This window comes from Tyto alba, unplaced genomic scaffold, assembly GCF_018691265.1.
Source record: "Tyto alba isolate M040663 unplaced genomic scaffold, T.alba_DEE_v4.0 Super-Scaffold_44, whole genome shotgun sequence".
NCBI classification, from domain to species: domain Eukaryota; kingdom Metazoa; phylum Chordata; class Aves; order Strigiformes; family Tytonidae; genus Tyto; species Tyto alba.
In genome coordinates this window covers 6,110,655-6,134,477 of record NW_024881320.1, presented here as the reverse complement: position 1 = coordinate 6,134,477, position 23,823 = coordinate 6,110,655, and the positions used below count along the sequence as shown (strand labels likewise).

Here is a 23,823-nt window from a genome sequence, read left to right as displayed (position 1 = left end):
GGGCTGTAGCTTCTCTTCCAGTTGGGCAAGTTGTGGTTTGGCAGTCCTCATATTGAAGTGTTTTCTTTTGCCACCCATCCTGGCCTGGTAGTATAATTTGGCATAGTTATGTCTGTTCATAATATTCCAAAGAAGTTTAATGGATAATTATCTTCAGAGTATTTGTAAATAAATTCCCACAGAGATCTGTTTGCATCTTTAGGTGCCTAAGTTCTTAATGACAAGCGAGTTGGTGTTAAAATAGAACTGATACTACTTTCAAGTCAGTTTTCCTCACCTTGAGGCTATATCTATGAGGGGTTTAAGAAGAGAGGGGTTATAATTTTCTTTTGCAGATATTTCTGGGGAATGCAGTGTTCTACCTGAGGCTGAGTGACATTCTAAGAGGTGTGAAATTCCTTCCTAGCTTTGAAAATATGAAAGAAAAGTCACAGACATCACTTCAGTTCGAACCCTGGAAATAAAGTCCCATGGAACATTATACAGAGGGGCACACATGTCAACCTCAGCAGCGAAAGGCTTTGGCAGGTGCTTGATGATGGTTGAGTAATAACTGCTGCAGAGGGCGACTGTGGAGGTGTTTGGGGCTTCAAGTCATTGTTTCTTTCTGTGCAGAAGGGCTGTGCAGGAGACCCATTTTTCCCAGTGCCTTTTTGCTCTTAAAAAGTTACCTTCACAAATTGCCGAATGTCTTAGACAGCATTTCCACTTCTGTAGCAGTATTTGATTTTCTCTGCTCTTTGGAAATGAGCTGCATTACAGCAAGTACAAACAAAGCAATCCTGAACAGAGGAGTTGCCTGGGTCTCAGAAATACTTGAGCACAGAGGTTTAGGTAGAAAACCAAAATCCCATTGCTTAACTTCATAGTTACCATGAAGTTCATGGTTGCCTAGAGTTTAAAAATATAAAGTTACTTTGGCACCTGACATCCATCTTTTGCGTATGCTCTGAAATGTAACCACGTTGCGGGGGAAAAAACACACAATAGGGGATCCAGCTTAATTTTTTTGGCAGTAACTTCTGGAACCAATATGAAATGGCAGGAGGAATTATAAACCATAAAATGTTTTGAGTTCTGTGTTCACAGTATTTCTGATCATTACTAAGAGACATGAATTGTTGAACCAAGCACTCATGTTATTTTTTGCCTGATACGGGATTTATAGTCTAAATAAGTCTTTGGGTAGCTGATGCACGCAGAAGCATTAGTGCTTTGATAAAGCTGATTTCAGCACAAAGTTCAGCAGACCTAAGCCATGCGTTCAGAGCCACCAGCAGTGTTGGTGGTACTGTTCCCACTCACTGCCAGAAAATATCATCGTTGCTGGAGCAGTTGCCCAGTACAAGGAGTGCATGAGCCAGGGGGTTATGCACGCACCTCTCCTGTGCAGCTGGATCATTGCATATAAAGGACTGCCAGCATAAACTGTATCTAATCTCAGTATCAGGTGTGCATCATTGTTTGGGATCCCAGCTGGAACATGCTGGGGTTTCTTTCCTGATCACACTTGGGTTTCCTTCTCTGCAGAAGTCACAGGAGTGAACTAGATGTACCTAGGTCTTGTCCCAGAAGAAATTCAAGTGCAGATGGAGCACCCAGAAGTAGGAGCTTGAAAGTGCTCTCTGTTCTCTTGGTTTTGATATAGTTAGTGATGTCTATCTAAGTGCTGTAGAGCAATGTGGGTCAGAAAAGGGATTTGAGTTTACCCTCAGTGTTTTCTTTTGTTTGGTTTAGTCATCTCTATGCAGAGCACTAGGTGCTGGGAAAACCATTCTTTTACAAGGATATAAGATGTCTAATTGAGTCCATAAATGTAACTGTCCCATCACTCTCTTAAATGTTACGTGCAGTAATGCTCATGGATTTTTCAACTGAGCAACCTGAAGTTGAAAATGAGCTGCAACATGTATTTAAGAACCTATATTTTCTAAGTGATTAGATCTCACTAAATCTGTGTGGCAGCATATGATCAGTAACAAGCCCAGTTCCTATTAGAATACTCTCTTATTTATGACTGACCAATATACCCCCATCTGTCATCACTTCACTCTTACAATCTGTTTTCTAAATAAAATCATAACTTAACCATATGCCTGACAGAATTATGTAGCAGCTTTAGTGTGCTTATTTTTCGCTCTGCTGTATACATCAGTTCACACTCTGTTTGAAAGTCTTTTCTTTATTACTGTTGTAAACTCAGCTGGGCCATTCATATCCTGTGGGTATTAAGAGAACAGACGTTTAGATTCAGAATTGTCCAGTGACAGAGTGTAGGAGGCAGCATTCAAAATCCTTGAGAGATGCATTATCTTTCCTTCACAGCGATCATAGTTTGAAGGTTTGAGATTTACAGAAAATGTTCATGTACCTTATAGTATACTACCTCTTACTTCCTCTTATTTGCAATCAGTATTTTGTAGGATGAAACAGAAGCAAGTTCAGATGTTGTGTTTCTCTTTGGCTTAGCCAGCATAAAAACAGCGGCTGAGTACAATGCTCCTGTGATGCAATGATTTAATCTTTGAAGAATATGTCATCAGCTGATTGGGGGAATTAAAACCTGGCCAGCTGCTATATAAAACTCACCAAGCTACCGCTACATCTTCATGGTTTATAAGAAGGATTGTCTTGAAGTATGAAAAATAGGTATAAACAGTGAGAGAAGACACTGAAAATATATATATGTATGTATGTATTCCAATCCCAATAAAGTGGACTTCATTTCAGATATAAGTCAAAATTGCTCTCCATTTCTTTGAAGCTGATGACTAAAGTCACTAAGACAAAAGAACTGATTGTCTCAAATCTTAATGCAGACTCAGGAAGAGAAAAATGGTGTTGCACCAAGGTAGAAAATGAGACCTCATTCTGTTCCAGTCACACATTTGAAAATGAAAGTCATTAGGGTAGACTGCAGCTGGACTCAGAAAGGGATATGGCATGGGTTTGTCACCTGAATGCATTTTGTTTAGATCATTGGTTTGGGTTTGGTTTTTGGTTTCTTTTTTTTTTTAATATTTTTAATTCATGGTTAACTCTTTCAGAGTGCTTTTCAGCACCTTAGTGACTTTGTAGCCTAGATCCTGTTGATTGCTAATGGTGCTGTGTTCCCATGGTGTTTAGAAGCTCCTGAAATTGTGTTATGGAACAGATACATCACGGGATGGAGACTGCACGGTTGGGAGTGGTTATCTGTATAGATGTCTTCTGATTTTGAATGTTGTCAACAAAGGACTGCGTAGCTATCAGCCTGATTACTCCGGTTGTCATAGAGCCAGCATTTGTAGGACCCCGTTCAGTGAAGAACTTTATACACGTGCTTTAACTTTCAATATATCAATGTATCTTTTTAAAATGGGAAATATTTTCAAATATTTAAAAAATAATTTAGAAAAATGTATGAGGGTGCAGTCTACTATTTAACAAAGGCAACTTGGAAACTGTTATCAACAGTAGCACTCATGAATAATTATAGTCCAGGGGCTACTGCAGTATAAACCTCAATAACAAATCAGACTAAGAGGGACTCAAGCTGATCAAATACGTCTCAGTAACACAAAAAAGCCTACATGTCAGATATCCATGGAATCTCAAAAAAACTGTTACTTATGTGACAGAATTAAAATGAGTTTTACATAGATGTTATTTATATTCTAATATTAATAAATAGTCTGTTTCAAGCAGAACTCAAAGCTAGAGGTTTTTTTTTAGCTATAGGGAATTTAAAAATAGGTTTATAATGTGGAAGATTTAGTGAAGTGGCAATAATTTTAGAATAATAATATGCTTATTCATAATATATGTAGTGCCATCTCTTCTACATTCCTTTGTGTATACTAAATGCCCCTTTCTTTTTATCTTATGTAAATTATGTACTAACTTGCATTGTCAAAAATTGTACTTATCTTTAATAAGCAGTAATTAGTAGCTACATGTCAAAGTCCTATCTTTAATGGTCTGGTAACAATGCAAGAAAGACTGGGCAATAACATTAGAACAGGTTCTTTTCATTGGAGCACAAACTGGAGACAGCCTGTCAACATTTTCATTGAATACAAAGGCCTTACAAACATCCTGTAGCTCTGAAGATACAGAACTGCCAGAAACCTTTTCCTGAACAGGGAACTACAGAATTGACAAGGATAGATTTGTGTGTTTAGTAGGTGAGCTGAAAGTAGTTAGGCAAAGGCAAATCAAGGTGCAAAGATTTTATATAGATGAGTAAATGTTGGGAAGCTTTAGTACCTTAGGAAAGCTCATAGACGTGGTACCTCTCAGGGTTCAAAAAATGAATGGTGCTTCCTGTTTCCACTGGAAATTTATAAGATCAGTTATACACATCTGTTTTTGAGAAGATTTATTAAATTGTTCAGAAGTTTTATAGATGTCTCAGAAGTACTGGTGAAAATGAAGTATGTTCTGGAAGCAATATGGCTTATTTCAATATACATTATGGATGCTGCAAGTGTTCCCAACCTTGAATAAATCATTTCACATATTTTTAACTACCTGTCTAGGAATCTTGAAATGAGAAACAGACATACTAAATAATTTATTGTGCAGAACAGGAGCAAATATGTGTATTACACCCTTTTATTTTCAAACATCTTGCTGAGCAAAGACATGTGATTTAATACAGCTTTGCAATATATTGCTGTTTCACCAATGCCTTAAAATAAACTTACATGCAATGAACCTGAACTATCCTCAGTGGCCAATGAAATCTAATGGGCAGTTTTCTACCAATAGCAATGTCAGCTTTACAATTCAGTGCTCTCAAGTAAAAGTGTTTTTCTACTCTTCTGGTCCTAGAGCTTATTTTGCAAGGGACTGCTTTCTCATCACAAGAAAGCAGAGTTTTGAAGCAGCTCCAATTTGTGTCAAAGGCAACAGCCAAAATTTCTGAAGAGATTTCTAAGGAAGCCAAAAGGAAATTAATGAACTGAAGGATTCACTGATTATAAGTAAATATCATTTTTTGGGGGGGTGAATGATAAAAGGAAAAGACTGGAAAAGAGAGGCAAGAAATTATGCATGTGGAATGGAAATGGTATTGCAAATTTCTGAGGAGCGAGAACACACAAAAAAATAGTAGTTTTCTATGTATGGATTTGGATACCCCCTGAAAAACTACAAGGAATGCATTACAGACCTTAAGGGTTGGTATAAAACTGAATAAACTTTGTGGGTGTAGAGGTTTTATCTAATTATTTTTTTTAATGTGATCTTACCCGTGAGAAGCTGAATTAAGAGACGTACATTTGCAAATGTGAACAGTCATCCTGGGTGTTTCATCTTGGAGTGTATTTCTGTGAAAGACAATCAAGACTGGATTTTGAGAAGAACAGTGAGCTTGTAGTATCTTTTGAAGAAAATACCATTCCTGGATTTTGAACATCAGAACACTATAGTCCAAGCTGAATGACTCCACTTTTTTTCTATCAAGTATGTGACAGGAGAAGAGACCTGCTAGTAAGTAGTCTATTTCTGGTGCATGGCCTCACCCAAGCCTTCTATGGCACCTGCTTTGCACAGGAGTTTGTTCTGTAAATATTTCTTTCAAAGGAGCAGTACAGAAGTGTTCTTTTTCTTAGAGCCTTGCTGTCACCCTGCTTTCTGTCACTGTAATAGTCACTTACTCAGCATACATGGTGAAGTGATCCCAGTTTCTCTATTTCTCTCCCAAAAGCAGGTGATAGTATTGTTATAGGAACATGGCCTATGGAGGATAACAGAGCTCATTTTCTCTCCTTCTATTCCAGTCAAGGGGAGATTCTCTGCTATGCTGCCATCAAAAAAACAGTGTCATGACTGCAGGGTAAAGTGGTTCTAGGAGCAGAGCCAGAGTGTGTGAGTCAAAAGGAAGGCCACCTAGCTCTTAAATACCCACTTAAGGCTGATGAGTTTTCTTTCTATTGCTGTTGGCTTGATGAAGCTTCGTTTTTGACCTTTGGAAGTATAGTATCCTGGTGGGACTTGTAGCTTTTTTACTTTCAAATTGACTTCACAAAACATGAAACTAGTAAGAGGAACATTTCCGACATCTTACTTGAATTAATTCTGAATTGACTTATACCTAATTTCATTCAAATCAGACAGTGCAGATGTGAGCTGGCAATTTGCAGACATAGCAATTTGGAGAGGTGGTGCAGAAGAGCTTTTTAAAATCCACATGGAGTGCATGTCCTCAGTGTCTGAGCATGGGTGAAATCCAGGAAATTCTGAATTCTTAGTTCCTCTTTTGTCTCCCTCTCTTGTTTGCTCAAGTCCAATTATTCAGAACTAAAAATATCCTATTGTATCATGGGGTAAATAGGTATGTTTCTCAGCAGTGCTGGGAAATTAATGAACAATTGAAAATGTGAATCTACCATATTACTATATTATCATTAGTTTGAGTATGCATTGCAAATAACATCTTGAAGACCAGGTTTATTTTTAACTTCGAAAGAGATGAATATGAACTATTGAAATAATGGGCTAAAATCTTACTTTAAATTAGATTCTGTTTTTCTAAATTATAATTTACTATGTATTTCTGGTTTATCTAATGTTGCATTTAGCCATCTTTGTTTTTCAGCAGGTAGTAGTCTTTTCCTGCATCACAAATATCAGTAGTGTTTAGCTTCTATATTAATTAATCCATTATTCGAACAGAGCACATCTCAAGACAGTCTTGTGGCACTGATCAGTCAATGCATAACCAAATATGATAATGCCTTTGATACATAGACCCAGTTTCCAAATTTCAGTCTAACTTTGCTCTGCTTCAAGGACAAACTTAATAGACATTTGACATCAGATAATTAATTCTAACTGTATATACCAGAGCTATTGCCTACCTGCTAGTACAAGTAGGATTTGCTAATAGCACTATCTAGTATTTGACTCTCCAATGCTGTTCATGTCTTTTCTTCCCTTCAGAATGATTTTTTTTTTTTGGCCCGGTGGAGTAAAAGTTAGTGTGCCCTCCTACACTGTTGCAGTACACACATATGTATAGTGATAGCTCTGTCAGAAACAGAGTTTCCTAGAGGGAAGGTCTTCGAATTAGCCTTCAGAAGGGCCTCTCAGATCTACTTTTTTTAACTTTTTTTTTTTTTTTTTCAGTGTGTACCATTTTAGTAAATCTCCTCTAGCAGTTACTCCCTGACTTCCAGGCAGGTATTATTGGAAGAGGAAAAATGTATTTATTTAACAAAACCTTGGGGCTGATTTATATTGCCCGTTGTACCCACAACTCTCTGCCTCTCTTGGAAATACCCTACTTGCCTCTGTTCTGTTCAGGGAACTGCGCTGCATGCCAGATCTTGCATGAAGGGATCCAGTGTGCTCATGATGGCAGCTATTCTAGCTGATGCCAACATCTGTTTTCAACACCAGAGCAAGGAACTTCCAAAACAAATAATAGGGAGTGTCAGATCTTTTTGTTCAGGAGACAGCCTCTCCAAAGGAGGATACTCAGAGACTCCCCATCCTCATGGATTGGGCAGAGTAGGATGTTACATGTAGTTACTGGTGTATTTACACTGTCTTTGACCAGTTATAACCTGTTACAACAAGTAGCTCATGATGACGCCTTCAATATTAGCAAATAGTGATTCCTAAAACACAGTAGGTTTTTGTCATTGAGATATAGCTGAATTACAAGCTTTGTCTTTAATTTTATACAATCCTCATGGACTGTAATCCTTGTAATTCAACAAGTTTGTGACTGAGATTACTAAAATATTTACCCCTGGTATGTTTCTTTTTTAATACATTTGTTTTCTATCTCTTAAGCAAAAGCAGAAAATCAACAGAAACATAGAGATTTTTCATCAATCTGTTGTCAGCAGCCAACACTTCAGCCAATGGGAGACGTTGGGGTTTAAAAATAACATATATTATACTGTTTTTTCCATATTTCCTGACCAAGAAAGCAGTTCTGAGGGAACATTTGTAGCCACAGAGAGGAGACTGACACTTGCCTTTTCCTTTTTATAACAGTCTGCGCTACAACATCTTTGTTTCCCCAGCCCCACACTGACCTTCTGCAACTCTGCAGTCACCTTGGAGTCCCCAGTCTCAGGGATCTTTCTACACACCCCACTACAGCACACTGATAAAGAATAGATTTAAATGCTTAAATCAGTTGTCACTCCCTCCCCCAGATCCTTTGGCATGCATGGTTGTTTTTATGGTTCAGTTGTGCTCTTTGCTTGCAGCACGTGTGTCATGTCATCACCGGTTTTCTCACAGTAGGACCAGTGATGGCAGGGGCCGTTGTTTAATTAGTCTCTCTGCAAACTGCCTCGAGTTGCAAAGGCAGTTGTTCAAAGGAATATGCAGTAGAGTGTGACACACGCAGAGCTACCTTTATTGTGGACTTGAAATAGGTCTTCAAAGAAAGCTTTCTGTATAAAGAATCTGTGTGCAAAACGTCTCATGAAGTGCTAATTTCAATGCAGTTGAATGAACTGTGGACCTAATTCTTCATTGCCATGTTTATTGATTCATCATTTACCTCTATGCAATCTGGGAATAAAACAGTGTGATTTTCAGAATGATAGCACTGTGTGCACATTTTGTGCAGGAGAAATTCCAGTTTCAGCTGGAAAAATGTTCTTTATGAAACAGATGTCTTCTTTTTCCCTGCCTTAAACTCATTAAAAACACACCCCCCCCAAAACAGTCTAAAAGGTTAGTGATATCTGTGACTTTACTTTTCATCATTTGCTTAGAAACCTTGATCTGAAAGCTAAGTGGGGCTAGGTCAGCTCTGCTCTTGCACTAGAATCTTCAGAGAACTGTGGTGTAGCAGGAATCCCATGGATGAGGGTACTTTCCTCTCAAATCAGCATGGCTCCACTGCCCTGTTGTCATATGTGAGACTTTTATCCTGAGTCTCAAATGAATATATATCTAGTGTTAACTTCTTTCTATTGTATTAGAAAGCTCGATTAGGTTTTTCGGGTTTTTCAATATTGTGAATTTTAACCCAGTTATCAAAATATCAACATGTATTGTATTCTGACAACCTCAATCGCCTGTGATGTTTTAGTGGGTCACAGAGCTAGTTTGTGGCTTCTACAGTGACTTTCATGGGAACTGAACATACTGAATGTCTCAAAGCAGTTACAGTGAAGACAAATCTTCAACCAAAGACCATGGCTAAGAAAGGGGGGATGGGTTATTCAGAGGCCTCTATTGCTACTGGCATCTTATATGGAAAAGTGATTCTTTTAAAGGGTAATGTTCAGTCACATCCAGGTTTTGCTAACAGATTTTTATCTCTTAACCCTCCTACAGTATCAGTTGGAATGTAAACGTTAGTGTTCAGTTTGCATCCTAAGCACAGTGTCAGAGTGAGTCTCTTACTTGTCCTCACCTACTGTGCTTCGATTCATAATACAGAGCAGCTGTGAAGTATGCAAGTTAGATACCTTTCCAGTTAAGCTAAACCAGATGAGGTGGTTACCAAAGGCACTCCATCAGCTAAAGGAACATCAAACCACAGATCTGGGCTAGGATAGCAGCAATTAGAGCCACTGAATCTTCTATAGCATAAACATGGTGTCCTCAGTATCATTCCACTCTATACATAGTCTCCTATTGCGCTATGGACAGATCTCCAAGACTCCCTTACAAACTCTGGTACTACAGGCAGTGCATGGCATGTGTAGAGGGAAAGGAGTGAATTATATCCTCAGTGCTAATGTCTGCAGGAAGGCCTGCTGGGCTTGCTGTGACTTAAACAGGCAAGCTGTGGTGTCTCAGTGTGCTTGAGGGTTGCAGCAGCCCCACACCAGAAAGGCAGGTGGTTTGAGTTTGGGTGCCAGGTCTACACCAGCACTAAGTGTGTTTAAACTGGTGACGTGCTCTCTGAGGTCTGATCAGAGGCATACCTGGAGCATGTTGCAGTTCCTATCTGGTCTCCAGACCCAGGCTTGGAGGGCACAGTTCATGGCCCAGACTTGCTTCAGTGCACAATCAGAAGACTGCTACATTTGGCTGAAATTGAGAATCTTTTTTGAACACTAATTTTGACAAGTCTATCAAAACTGTCAAACTCACACAAACATGTTTGAGTTTGTGAGTGCACATCCATTGGCAAGAGCACAGGAGTTAATTGATCAGAGGCGAAGCTAAGCAAACAAACAGGCTCTGGGATTTTGCTGGGTCTGAGCGATGCCTTAATCCCTGGGCAGACTATTAATTTCCTTCTTACTATAACCATATGGGTTTCCCATGCTGAATGGTAGTGTTATGCTGTGTTGTAAAATCCTTACTGTCTAACAGGAGCATGGGGATTCCTGAAACTATAGCTCATATTTCTTGCAGTTTAAACAATGTGGGAAAGTCAATGTCTGAAACTTATGGTTTAAGTTATTTTCCTGGGCTCCCTTTCTGCAGTTTTTCTCTCTCCATCATGGTTTTCTTCAGCCTCCATGTATTCCATCACTCTCAGCACTTTATCATCTAGCCATTTTATCCATTGTGTTGATGTTTTGGTTGCCTGACAAAACAGCTCATATTTCTTAGCGGATTTTGTTCTACCAGCTTGTAGCCAGGGATACAACCTTTTTTTTACTTTCAAAAAACACTTCCTCCTGGTCACTTCTGCCTGGGGAATTATAAAAAGTGGTAAGTGATTTAGAGCGTTAACATTTTTGGCTGATTGCTACTGGGCTTTTGCTGCAAAAGTAAAAAATGTCAGTCACTGCCACAAGTAAAGACTCACGAAAGTTTTTTTTAAAACCTATATTTTCAAAAGAGCTATCTGCTTCCAAAAATTATGATGCATTAAACCTGGTGTCTAAAGCTACGAAGTTTTAATATAAAAGAAAAATAGATGTGCATTATAATTCTTGCTCAGTCTGTATTTTAAGTTCCCATGTTCTGTTTTATGACATTTAACTTTGACCACTGATAGGTGAGCATTAGGGGGTTCTCACGCATTTGAGTTCCACAGTTGGGTGGTTAGAACAATTGTATGCTATGATGAGAAGTCTCTAACTCCTTTATCTTTCTTATATTAAAATGCACAAACAGAATAAACCAATCCAAGGATATGCATGAAATTTGAGGCTGAGAGGAGATACAATTATTAGTTTTTCAGGGTTTATATGTGGGGAGGATTACCAGTTGCCTTTGTGTTCCTGCAAAATAGCTCTGTCTTGGAGAGCATTCAACAGGGAGGTTTTTGTGTAATTCCAAGTGATCTCTGCTTCTGCTTGGTTGGATCAGCCAAACCCTCTCTTCTATGGCTCTTCCAGTATTAAAATCATAACCGTAACTGTGCAATGACATGCACTAGGGTTAACTGATGCAGCTGGATACAATGTTGCATGTACCCTACATTAAGGACAAAGAATAATTTTGGGCAGTGTCATTTTTGTATTAATCGAACTACCTTCTGCATCAGTAGCTTCATTGAGCTATTAGGGTTTGCCTGCAGCAGGACTCCTCCTTGCTGTTATTTAGCAAATGCTGTTTTGGTAGCCACTCGTGCAGATGACAGAAAGGTGGTTAAATGTGTCAGTATGGATGTATAGTGTTCAGCCTGAGAATTTATGTATAGAACAAAAAATCCTGTTTGAAATGCTTAGTGAATATCTGTTTTATGCCGATAGCAACTCTTTGGAGCAATGCAGGCTTTTTCCTCCATTGAAGAATCTGAACCCGTTATTTATACACTTACCTTACGTTTTTTTATTGTAGACCCGATTCTGTAAACCTTAAGTAATGTGATCAGGAATCAGTGGAGTTGCTCCCAGGAGTGAGGAAACATTTTTATGAAAAAGGATTTGCAGGCTCAGGATTTTTGCAGTGAAGATTGTTCTATGCTGTTTGTCTCTCTGATGCTATTCTTTGAATATCTGACATACATGTAATTGAATGAAAGACATAGCACATGTGGATCCATGGGTCTTTTTAAAAATTTTTGGACAAGTTAATGTAACAGTACAGCTTGCTGTAAACTCCTCATGTTACCTCCCAGAAGGAGCTGCATATAGGCAATGGATGAGAGAATTCCTGCATAAGAGAACTAAGTATTCACAATTTCTGTGATGTCCAGAAAATTATTTTATCTGCAGCTGTGAGAAGTTGCTAGGGAACAGTGCTAACTCATTTTCACTGATCCGTCTTCGTTAACACAGTCGAGGTAATATCCTCTTTCTTTGCTCAATGACACTGTCATTTCATTTTGTATTAAGATGTGATTTGGAAATACCTCAGAACTCTCCTGCGTATGAAGTTTGAAATAAACTTTCTAGTAAAGAACCTTTTTTAGGTCAAACCCTTCACCAAGAGTGCCCTGAGTTTCAAGGTGTCACAGTGAAGGACTGAAAGGGCAGATTCAGTGTCAAGTGCTGAGGCTGCAGGAGGTCATCCATCACTGGGAGAAGCATTAGGCTCACAAAGCATTGGTGCAGTTGAGTATCTCCAGGAGAGGACAGGAGCATTTTTGGAGATTCTTTTGAGATAAATGTACTGTACGCATTTATGATATTATTGTGTTCTCTTATACATTTTAGCCTCAGACTTTGAAGCATTTGCTTTAAGGTCCATGCTCTTTCTCACCAAACACCAGACAGCTGGTAGTCACTTTGAAGGGAGTTTGGGTGGTGGCTGTTGATCTGCTTGATAATTCTGCCTGATAAGTCAAAACTCTTGTAGTTTTGATTGCTAGCATCATTCCTCCATTCAAGTCTTGTAAAAAGGTAAATAGCCAGGTCATAACTCTGGAGTACTATCTTCATCCCTCAAAAATTGTATCTTATTGTGTGACTTCCAAACAAAAAGGTCCTGCACCAAACACTGTTTCATGGATAAAGCCAAAGAAATAGTTTTACCAACCCCATTGCTTCTCATTATATATAGCGCTAGTCCTATTTCTACAACTGTTTGTTTTGGAAGTCTCGTACTGCATGGTTCACCCACCTTGTTGTTTTTAATCACCGTGCTTCTATTGTTCTCAGCCAATTTAAGTGAATCCAGGAGAATTTCTCCACTTGTTGCTTGCCCACTCAGCATAAAAAAATATATGTACACATACATAAACACACACATATATAAATGTCCTTACAACACTTAAAAAACTGTTTCGTTATTCTATGCTCTGTTTCTCTCCACCTGCAATGGATACCTATGTAATCCTTCATTACACTCATCTTGTGGTCTAGATGGCTCTCTGAGGGTTGCTCACAATCAACTTCACTCACATGCTTGTTGTGGCATGGTAGCTGCTTCCTATCATGTTTTTGACCTGTGAAATGAGTCAAATGGCACTCTATTTTCTCAATTTCCTTAGCCCCCAGTAATGTGCTCTGTTTTTTCTATCCTTTCTTAAATCTAAGTCTAATTTAAAAGAAATTGTTGATTGCACAGTCTGTGCTGTTAGCAAATTTGCTGGTGTGTGGCCAGGAAAGGAAGGGATGTGTTGCATTGTTTTCTTTTTATAAGCAGTTCAGAAAAATATATTTCATACCCTACATCATATTTCTGCATTTATTTTGGAAACAGTAGTTGGAAACAGTCCACAGGGCTCCCAACCACTTAAAATCAGCAGGCAGCACTATTTATCTTTGTCTTTCATTTCTGTAAACAAACACCTTCCTTCACACCCTTGAATACATAAATATTTTGTTTTGTTTAGTAGTGTTGCTCATTATTACCCAATTATCCATTGCTGTAGGAGAAAGTGCCATACAGCTGAGGAAGGTGACAGTCAGTGTTATGTTAAAACACTGCATTTGCTGAGGAGTTTGGAATAAAAAGAGATCATGGTTTACCTCCTCACCTTGACCTCTAACCATCAACCTTAAGACAGTATCTCCTCTTAAACATCTCTGTGCTTTTTTCTTAATACATACTTAGATATGGCTATGGTCAGGAGTCTCTTAACACAACAATACCTCCTTAGAACATAGCTAACAGTAATAGTAGTAACGTGGTCAGTTGTAAGACTGGGGTCTTATTTATCATATTACTGAGATTTTGCCTGCTAGTAACATGCATTTCTACAGTGCCTCTTCAGGTTACAACACTGATATTTTTCTCTTTCTCATTGCTTTGTCACCTATTTGGCATCATGTACAGTCCACAAAATGAAATTATTAGGAGGGTGTGCCAGCCAAACTGTTGGCTGACACAGACATGAAGTTTATAAAAAATCTGTTTCTGATTTTTCCTTCATGTTGGGAGTCCCAAGATGATGGCTGTTGGGATATCTGGAGAGGCACAGGGCTATTCTTATCATTCATATGACTCAAAAGGTTTGCTTCCTGAGATCTAATTTGGGGTCTTTCTGAAACAAAACATCCAGTTCTGCAGGCCATGAAGGGTTCTGTTTCCCACTGAGGATCAGGCCCTCTCATGGCTTGTTTAATAAGTGAATAGAGGTCAGAGCTACACACTCTCTATTTGTTTTCATTTCTTTTAATTCTACAGAGACTTCTGCATGGTATGTCTTGCAAAACATGTTTTTAATAAGGACTTTCTTTTTGAAAGACACAGGAATAAAATCTAAATCTGTGTAATGAATGCATGTATGCATATATATGCAACTGTGTGCATGCACATAAACTGTAAGCACAATAGGCAATTTTTGCAAGTCCGAGAGATACATATTACAAAGAGATCTATTTTATTTAACTCCTGGTATGCACAATTCAACTTTTGATGCCTAAATAGATCTTGTGCCCTTTCACCAATTAAATTTTGTTATAAATTCACCTGGGCTGTATTTTTGTAATATCTCCATTTGAATGAGGGCGGTTTAGTGTCTGGGTGGAATGGTTTTTCCTCCTGAAATGTTAATTAGATGGAGAACATGTTATGCTTTGGAAAAGCTGCATTGCAAACCCATAGATAAACAGATTGATTTAATTTTAATCTGCTTTCATGGTGATGCATAATGATAACTGGTTTCTGTCTCACAGGGCTGAAAACCACAGACCTTAATAAGAGTTTGTGGGTATATTATACAGCTTTAAATAGCTTATGTTGTGCTAGACCGCTCTCCATAAATTATTCTAACACTATCAGTATCTCAGGGACTCCCGATTCTCTTCTTCTGTGGATTTTCAATCAGTGAAACTATTAGTGTAATCTGAAGAAACTTCGAGGTATCTTTTCTGAAAACAACTGACAACACTGGTTTGTACATGAAGTATTCAATGGGGAAAACAAAATAAAAAAAAGGCTTATAGAAGCCAGATCTGTACATTAAATCCTGGCATCCAAATCCTACCTTTTATAAGCCATGCCCAAACTGATTATGAAATTAAAAGCCAGACATTCAGATGGTTAGTATAAAGTGTCTTACTACATGACCTAATTTTTGTGATATGTTATTCCTGTTGCACTGAGAAAGCTGCAATTTTGTTTAGTCAGTTCTAAAACAGTTTGTTTAAATGATCCCTCCTCAAATATAGTTCCTTCCGTTGAAAGAGATTCAGCTACGAAAGCTTGCTCCTGATGGGGAAACTATTTTTTTTTTTAACAATCTTTATTTCTTCAGGGGTTCGTGATACATATGAATCCAGAAAGCCTTTGTACACTTGGTTTTCATCCATTTGCTGCAAATAAGCCTTAAATCTAACAAAAACAGGCTGAGTTCTACCTGTTTTCTCAATGACAGACACATTTTATTTTTGACTGATGTTCAAGGAGATGAATCACTTTCAGGCTCAAATTCTGTCCTATATTAGCTTCAGCCATAAAAAGCAATGAAACTGCAGAGGGAGGCAAAAAAAGAGTATGGCCTTAAAGTGTATAAATTTAGCATCCCCCTAATGTTGTACATATAATTATAAGTGGAAAAGCTGGGGATACAAATTCCAACCAGTCCTTCTTGCACCATGGAATAGTTAATTTGATCAGCCTTGTTTATATAAGAAATATGTCCAGGTCAGTCTTCAGAATTCAAAAGGAAAAAAGAGGCATTTGCAAAAGGAAGTGACTAGGATGCTTGTGCTAAAAGAGTTAACTGTGATTCCTCGTTTGGTACATGACCCTCTCACAGTAACACAAGTTACAGCATCAGCTGAGGTGGAAGAAATGGTGGCTTCTGACACCAAGAAGCTCTAATCTATTGAGGAATTCTCAAACAGGTGGAGAATCTTCCCCAAGTATGGATTTTCAAAGAGACTAGAAAGACAAAGGGGCCTGCTGTCTGCTGAATTGCCTCTGGTTTTTGCTTTCGCTATGAAGCTTGGCTTCGTGCTTCACCCTCTTTTACTTTTGTTATGTCTGGTGTGCTCTCTAACATAATTCTCATTCCGGTGCTATTCATTGGCTGACTATCTGTTCTGGTATTCACAAACCTGTCTTTCCTGTGTTTTTTTAATTTTGGTACTTCAAAATTAAGAAGAATCCTGTCCTGAAGTAAAGGGAGAAAATCTGTTGCTGTTTTCCACTGCTATCTGATGTTTCAGTGCATCTTATTATGATTCTTTGAGCGCAGAGAGCTGCAGGTGCAGCTCATGCACTGTAAGGTAACAAATGGGTCACTGCCACATAAGCATCCCAGGATTCCCAGGAAGCCAGCATAAGCTGTACTTTTGCCCTTCATTCTAGATACTCTTTCTGAAACTGTTGAGAGTAACCTAAACAAAAATAATTGCCAATAATCTGAAGGATGATGGTAGACAGTAACACATACTCATTTTTCTATGCTTGAAAAGAGAACAGAACTGGTCCTGGGATTGCTTAGTAGAATCAAGCCTCTGGAGGGGGAGGAGGTTGTTTGCAGGAGCTGAAACATCAGGATGCAAATATTGGACTGAAGTGCTCTGGTATCAAAATGGTCTCATTTATGCAACATGCAGCAACAGAATGACCTCAGAGACTGCAGAGGATGACTGCATTTAATGTACTCGGAGTGTTAGCTTTTGAGACAGTGATCATTCTGCTCCTACTGACTTCCCAGCAAGAGACAGCTATCTGGCAATTCTCTGAATAGATCTGCAGCTTCGTCATGGCAAAATTGCTGTCTAGATTTTAGATCCCATGGTAGCATCCAGTCCCATTCTACCTGATTCTCAAACTATGACATTTAATTCTGGTTGTCAGAAAGACCTTGATGAGGTCTGTCAGCTCATGTTTAGAGTCTGGAAGATGGCTATTTTAGCTCCTCAGCCTCTTCAAAGCTACCATCAGTGGAGCTCCAGGAAATACAGCCTAGATATTTCCACATCCAGCAGCAGTAATTTATTATTGGATCAAGAGGTGATGCCACTAGAAAAGCCTGCATGAAGAGCAACCTGTGGCATAGCCATCAGTGAAAATGGGCTCTGGGCAATGATATATATTGGGTATTTACAGGTTAGGACCATGAATACTTCCAGGGTTTCTTGCAGGGAGTGTTTGGCTTCTGTCTTAGATTAGTGCATTATCAGTCCATGGAAGTGGACCTGATTTCTTTGCTTTATGACAATAAGAGCTATGGTCAGGTCCATTTTCTCTCACATTTTGCTTGTCTTTGGTTTGTAATTGACTGCTGGAGGAAAAGCCTCTTCCACACTTGTTACTGCTGTCACTGCTGTCCAAAGTTGGTGAATATTAATAAAATGAAGACTGGCCATCCTGTACAGCTAAACACTGCTTTGGCCTCTCAATTGCTGCATTAATATTGGGGCAGGAAAAAGCACTAAAAATAAACAGAAATATAAACCCCCTAAAGTTATTTCTGAAGTACTTTGGGGAGATACGGTGACAAGGTAAATTAGAGCCCACTGTGATGTCTTTTAGGTGCCTAGAAGCTCTCAAAACACCCTCTGAATGCAATTTATCTGCCACCTTCTAGTCACAACCGGTAACAAGATGATAACCACTGGTAGTACATGTGTTAACAGCCTCCCTTTTTATTCCACTGATGTTGCAAGTAGCTCACTTTCTCAGAAGCAGCATGAAAGGTTCCCACAGATCTTTGCCCAGAGCACTCACAGTAATAAAAAACTAGATTCAATGTCATGGGTTTGAAACATCTTTATTTAGAGTTGTTTAGGGGTTAGATTCCCTGTTTATTTGCACCTTGTTTTGGAATGGAGGGGTGTGTGATATTTGTATGCTTCACGCAGAACATAGTCAGGAGTAAAATATGGAGAGGAGTCCTGCCTGTTGCAGGGTATCTGCAGCTTCTGCACGATCCTTCTCTTTGATCTCTCGCACCTCTAGATGGTGAATTTGCGTGCGTGCTCTCTCTCCCTTCCCTGTGGAGCTTCAAACCAGACACTTTGTTGACATTGTACCATGGCACTTAGCAGCACATGTGCTGTAATGCTGTTATTTTTCACCAGCCAGCTGTTCCACTTTATACAACACTTAAGTAACAATTTCACAGCCATTACCAGCCTGCAATAATGACATGGGCTGAAAGCTAAGCACTAACTGGTTGTAAACTGCAAAAACTGGGAGATGCTAAAACAGACACTTTGATAAATGGGGGAGGACATTGCCTGCATTTTTATTGGTTGAGTTGAAGCCTTTTTTATCACTAGAGTAAACATAGCATTTAGTGGGTCATGAGATAGAATTGGGAATCACTATCTTTATGCACTTAGGAAATGTATTTCCTTGATTTCAGGTGTGATGTATTGATTCTGGGAGTTCCTTCCATGTCTTTTTTTCTTTCTTCCTTCCCTTGATTTGTACCTTGACAGCACTGATGGGTTTTTGGGGATTGAGGACTCCCAAGGGCTTTGTTTGCCATGATTGATTTGGTGCAAGGGGTGAGCTACTTACGAGTCTCAGTAACTAATGTGCTTCACTGTGAGCAGTGATCCAGAGGTAAATAATGGCTTGTAGAAATACCTACAAAAGTGTTTAGTTGGATAGGCTCCTTGTTTAAAAACAAAACCCACAAAACAAACAACCCAAGCCCAACCACGACTGAAATGTTTAATAAGTCCTTTCTTTCCAAAGTAGAATCTGGCCCAAAGTGAAGTGATGGGCACAAAATACTCAAATTTACTTGCTATTTGCCAGCCACAGTGTTTTAAGCAAATGTACAGTCTGCTGTACTTAGATTGTTAACTGTGAGCAAATATATGGAAAGGCTTTTTTCATACACCTTTATGCGTATTGCAGTTGAGAAATCTTAGTAAGCTGAACTGTGGCTGAACCAAGAGGCTGTCTCATCAGTGCTCTCAAGAGCATTTGAAGGGTTGAAGGCCCAGCTTGCCCTGTGACAGCTAGACAATTCAATAAAGCAGATTTGCAAGAAAGTAATTGAGCTCTGACAGCAGTCATAGTGTTTTCACCTGAGGTATCTCCAGTTTTATCTGTTGACAAATTACATACCTTCAGTTATTATTAACCCTGTTTCATCCAAGTCATCCTTTGGTAATTGCAATGTGCTACTGCCATTGTAAATTGGGTGAATAAAATTCTGCAATTCCCCAACAGTGGCAAACACAGCATTGAGACCTACTAGAGGAAAAAGGATTTCCTGTGATCATGGAAATGAAGCTTTTGTACTAATTATAGAAGTATATTTAACCGTTTCATCAAAAAGAGTTCCTAACCTCTAATTCTGTAGAAAACAACAATCTTGTGTTATTGTTTGCAGTAAAATTATAGGTTTGGTGTTTTTAATAGATGACTAAATTAGCCCTTATCAAAAACTCTTCTAAGAAATCCTTATCCATAGACTGCAATTACCCCAAGGAGTGTACACAAGGATCTGCATTTGTTTTGAAACATCAGAAATCAGTGCAGGATGGCAGTTTATCATTGGATAAAGTGAATATCAGAGATAAACTCAGCTTGTCCTACTGGTTTTGTGTCCATTTTTCTGCTTTACCTCATCATTCTGGCATTTAAAGGAACACAGACAGAAAATAAGAGGATAATATCAGTTATGTGTCTATGTTGTACACTTATTTTAATCTGTTTTAAAATGATTTTTAAAACATAAGTGAAAAATTTCCTCAGTTTTCAGTGTGTAGCTGTTTACTTAGCCGTACTGAGACCCTGGATAGCTTTCTCGATCACAGTAAAGCTATTGCATATTTGTCAGCAGAGCAAGGCAGATTATGCTATGGTCTAAGGCTGCTTTTTTCTTGGTTCCCTACCAGTTTTGTTAATAAAACATATAAAAACATAGCTGTTGTATAGTCAATATAATCCGTTGTGTCTTTTTAAATAGAAATTGTAACATAGTAATTGCTCTTAACATCCAGTCATGGGAAAATTGTTGCTTTCATGTAAGGCTATGCTTTGCTTGGGTTTCTAGGACATATATCTTTTTTTTCCTGCTCCACTCCTCACCCCCCTCCACCCCCCTTCAGAAAAAAAAAAAAAAAAAATCTCGTCTAGGAGAGTTCAAGGGCTTAGTATTTTTGTCTGGAATTTCCGAATGTCTCACAGCAGGATCAGTGTTCCTGCACATGTCCCAGGGAGGCTTCATGGCACATAGAGATCATAGACATACTCATTGGCATGTGCAGACTGGGGGGGAAGCAGTTGGTTACTGGTCAAATATACCATGTGCTACACCTGTGGTTTATTATACCTACATGGCAAACCTGAGGGGCTGACCTTACAGCACAAGCTCAGGGCATATGCAGATCTGTGAAATGAAACCAGCCACTCACTGGCACCCTTGCAAACAGGCTCTGGGTGAGCGATGCACTTGCTGTCCTATGCTAGAGCTAATCACAGTGAGTTGGCTCCATCCAGGCAGTTGCCTTTTCAAATACATAAGCTCAGCTAGGTGGCCCAAATCCCACACCAGCACCTTCCCATCAGCTATGATCAACTACTTACTGGAGAGACAGCGACTGCATTAGAGAGCTAGAAGGGTGGGTATGAATTTCTTAATCATAATCAGTTTAACTTGGAAAGATCTGAGCCACTCTCATTTCCCTGTGAAGTGGGAATCATTTTTCTATCATTGGATTTGGTTGACACCCAGCAGTTTTCCTTTCTTGAGGTGGAACAGAAAGGCGGGAGCAGATGCTGGTCACTAGGAATAGCTAAAGATATGTGCTGGGAAATGTTCCATCCAGATTATCTGGCCTTTTTCTGTCTCCCTCTCTCTAAGATGCCAGGAATGAAGTTTAATTTCCACTCTTCTTTGACTGTTGATCTCTTGTCCTGCGGGGTGTATGTGGTCTAGGAGCAGTAACTTCCTCTACTTAAAATACATTTTGTGAAATTGACATAGAAGAACTTGAGCACAAATTGGAAGCCTTCATATATTAATTCTTCTAGGTCTGTTAAGGAAATTACAGCTGCGGCTATTGAGTTAGTGGTAGAAGAAATGAGGTATAAACCTTTTTTTCCAAGACAGTTGAAAGAATCCTTTGGCTTTTTATTCTGAAAACATCTGTGTGGATGTTGTCCTTCAAAGATTTCACACGTAATTTCATGCAGAGTCAGAGCTGATAGTGCTTGTTTTACTGATATTAGCATCTCTGCATGGCAGCAGCTGTTTACACAAAAAATCACATACCTTTTTGGTTTTTTGCCTAGAATTGAGTACTTGCCATAACACCGAATGGATTTTGTGTATGAGATTTTAAGCAAATATAATTAAACTGTCATTTCCTGACAGCTCACATGTGAGGCTGTTTGACCACAATGGACTTTTTGTTTTTGTAAACACATTCAGAAACCAAAAGTTAAAAACACCAGAAACTCCTAATTCAGTAAATTGGCCAACATTCTATAGCTGAACTATATATACGTAGTTATATAGTGGACTAATTCAGTAGTGCCTTAAGATGCATATTTAGAAAGTTAGTTAAAGAAAGGGAGAGAAAGAATTAAGGAATGCAACACCTACTAAGAAGATACACAACAAATATTTAAAAATAGGTATATATTGGTCCTCTTCTCCATTGGTTATTCAAAACCAGAAGTATTTTGCTAACACGAGAGCCAGAAAGTACTTCTTAGTAGGAGCCAGTCCAGTTGTCATGACTGTAACATTTTGTAATACAGCTTTTCCTATTGTTTAACCTCATATGTAGAAACAGACTTCCAAAGAAAGCCATTGCTTTTGGAAAAATAAGAATATTTCTAAGTATTCTTAGGATCAGACCTGATAGAACAGCTAAACCCACTAGAATGAAGAAACGTTGTGCACTCATAAAGATGATGAAAATTGGAGCAAAGTTATGAAATATCATGTTCGAATAATCCAGGCAGAGGGGAGAAGAAAATGTAGATTTTGCTTGTAATGTGAGACTTAGCAATGTCTCCTCACTCCAGATACAAACCCCAGCAACATCCTGACTTCTTTTGCAATAAAAAAAGACACTTTCCTCTCCAATATAATAACTCCTACTCAAGAGAGAGCCTTAACATGTGCAGTGGTGCCCACAGTGTGGATAATGAAAGAGCAGGAGTGAGGAGCATTCTCCAGCACATATCTGCTCTGCAATTTAGCTATGACTAAAGCTGTAATTGCTATTAGTTCAATAAGATTTCTAGCCTGATATAATGTCTTCAAAATATGGAATTCTTAATTAATTCTCTCATCTTTTTTCCTTGTAATACTGTCAGACTCTAATGAGTGGTAACATTTTCTGTGGGGCAGTAATGAGAAAATAATGAAGAAATAAGTAACCAATCGAGCTGACATTTTGTATCTAATTGGTAAAATTTCATCTTATTCCTCCTAGGGCAAAGGTGAAAAAAGGTGTGAACATTTTCGGTGTAAGAGCCAGCAGCCCATACTTATGGGACATCAGAGAGAGCATGGATTATACTGGGAAATATGCACCAGCTGTTATTGTTTGCCAGAGGAAATCTGCTGCTTCTGAAAACAGGTAGGTCATTTCCAGCAGTCTATCTTTTAATAACTAATGGTTATTTTTCCTTTTCAAAGCATTTTGCCATGATTTTAATAAGTTTTATTATGGTGCATGATGAAATACTTTTGGAAAAACTGTAGCTATATTTATTTTGTAGTGCATTGCTAATTCTACACATACGCTTTCAACAAAATGTTATTCAATCTTAATACTCGAAGGAAGTGAAAACTAGCAGGAAATATTGTTCTCACAGAATATTTAGAACAGTGTGTTTCATATCTTAAAATTTTGTTGGACTAGTTTTAATGTCTTCAAATTATTTGCTGCCAGGCATTATATCAGGGGGTAATTACAGGAATGTTAGTGGTGGGGTTTTCTGTTTTTTTTTTGGTTTTTTTTTTTTTTTTAATTTCGCTTTTTTTTTTTTTTTGTGGGGCTTGGGTTTTTTTTTGCCTTTTTGTTTGTCTGTTTTTTTTTTTTTTTTTTTTTAATCCAAGGGAATCTAAAATGTACTCCTGGTATTAAACCCACTTTTTTCTTTTTTATTTTTTTTGTGAGATTTATATGAATTTTTAATCTGTGGAAGGGAATATATTTTCCATTCCAGTTGTACAACAATTTAGGACACTGACCTGTCTTAAACAACCTTCAGCTGGCAGGTGGATGTTCTTTTTCTAATTGCAACTGATGGCTTTAATAAATGCATTTTTATACATTTTGCTGCTTCTTTTTCATTGTTTCCGGAACTGTATGTCAAGTGTATATTTATAAGGATCTGACTACTTGCCTATGTATTGTGTTTGGCATTGCTGCTAGAAAACTTGCTGTGGATGTCTTTCCAGAACCTGGAAATTCTGTGCTGTGATTTACTTCTGAAATTTTACAAAATCTTATAGGCTTTGGGGATTTATTATGTGGTTTAGATTTTTTAAATAAATACTCTCTGAGCCTAATAACTAGGAAGTTTCATGTCCTTGCAATCTGAGTATATGAAAAAAAGAGGAAGGGAAGAATTTCCCTTCATAATAGCAACATAAATCACTTTCTTCTTACTATAACTCAGATTCTA

The 23,823-nt window shown here is 38.4% G+C and overlaps 1 protein-coding gene across 1 annotated transcript in view; it reads left to right on the top strand.

Annotated features, from left to right (window-relative positions):
• Positions 1–23,823, top strand: part of TMEM132D (transmembrane protein 132D) — a 269,653-nt gene that overhangs the window by 87,248 nt on the left and 158,582 nt on the right. Inside the window, exon 3 of the mRNA XM_009968052.3 lies at positions 22,623–22,769. Coding sequence (XP_009966354.2) covers positions 22,623–22,769 — 147 coding nt within the window. The remainder of the gene's footprint in view (positions 1–22,622; positions 22,770–23,823) is intronic.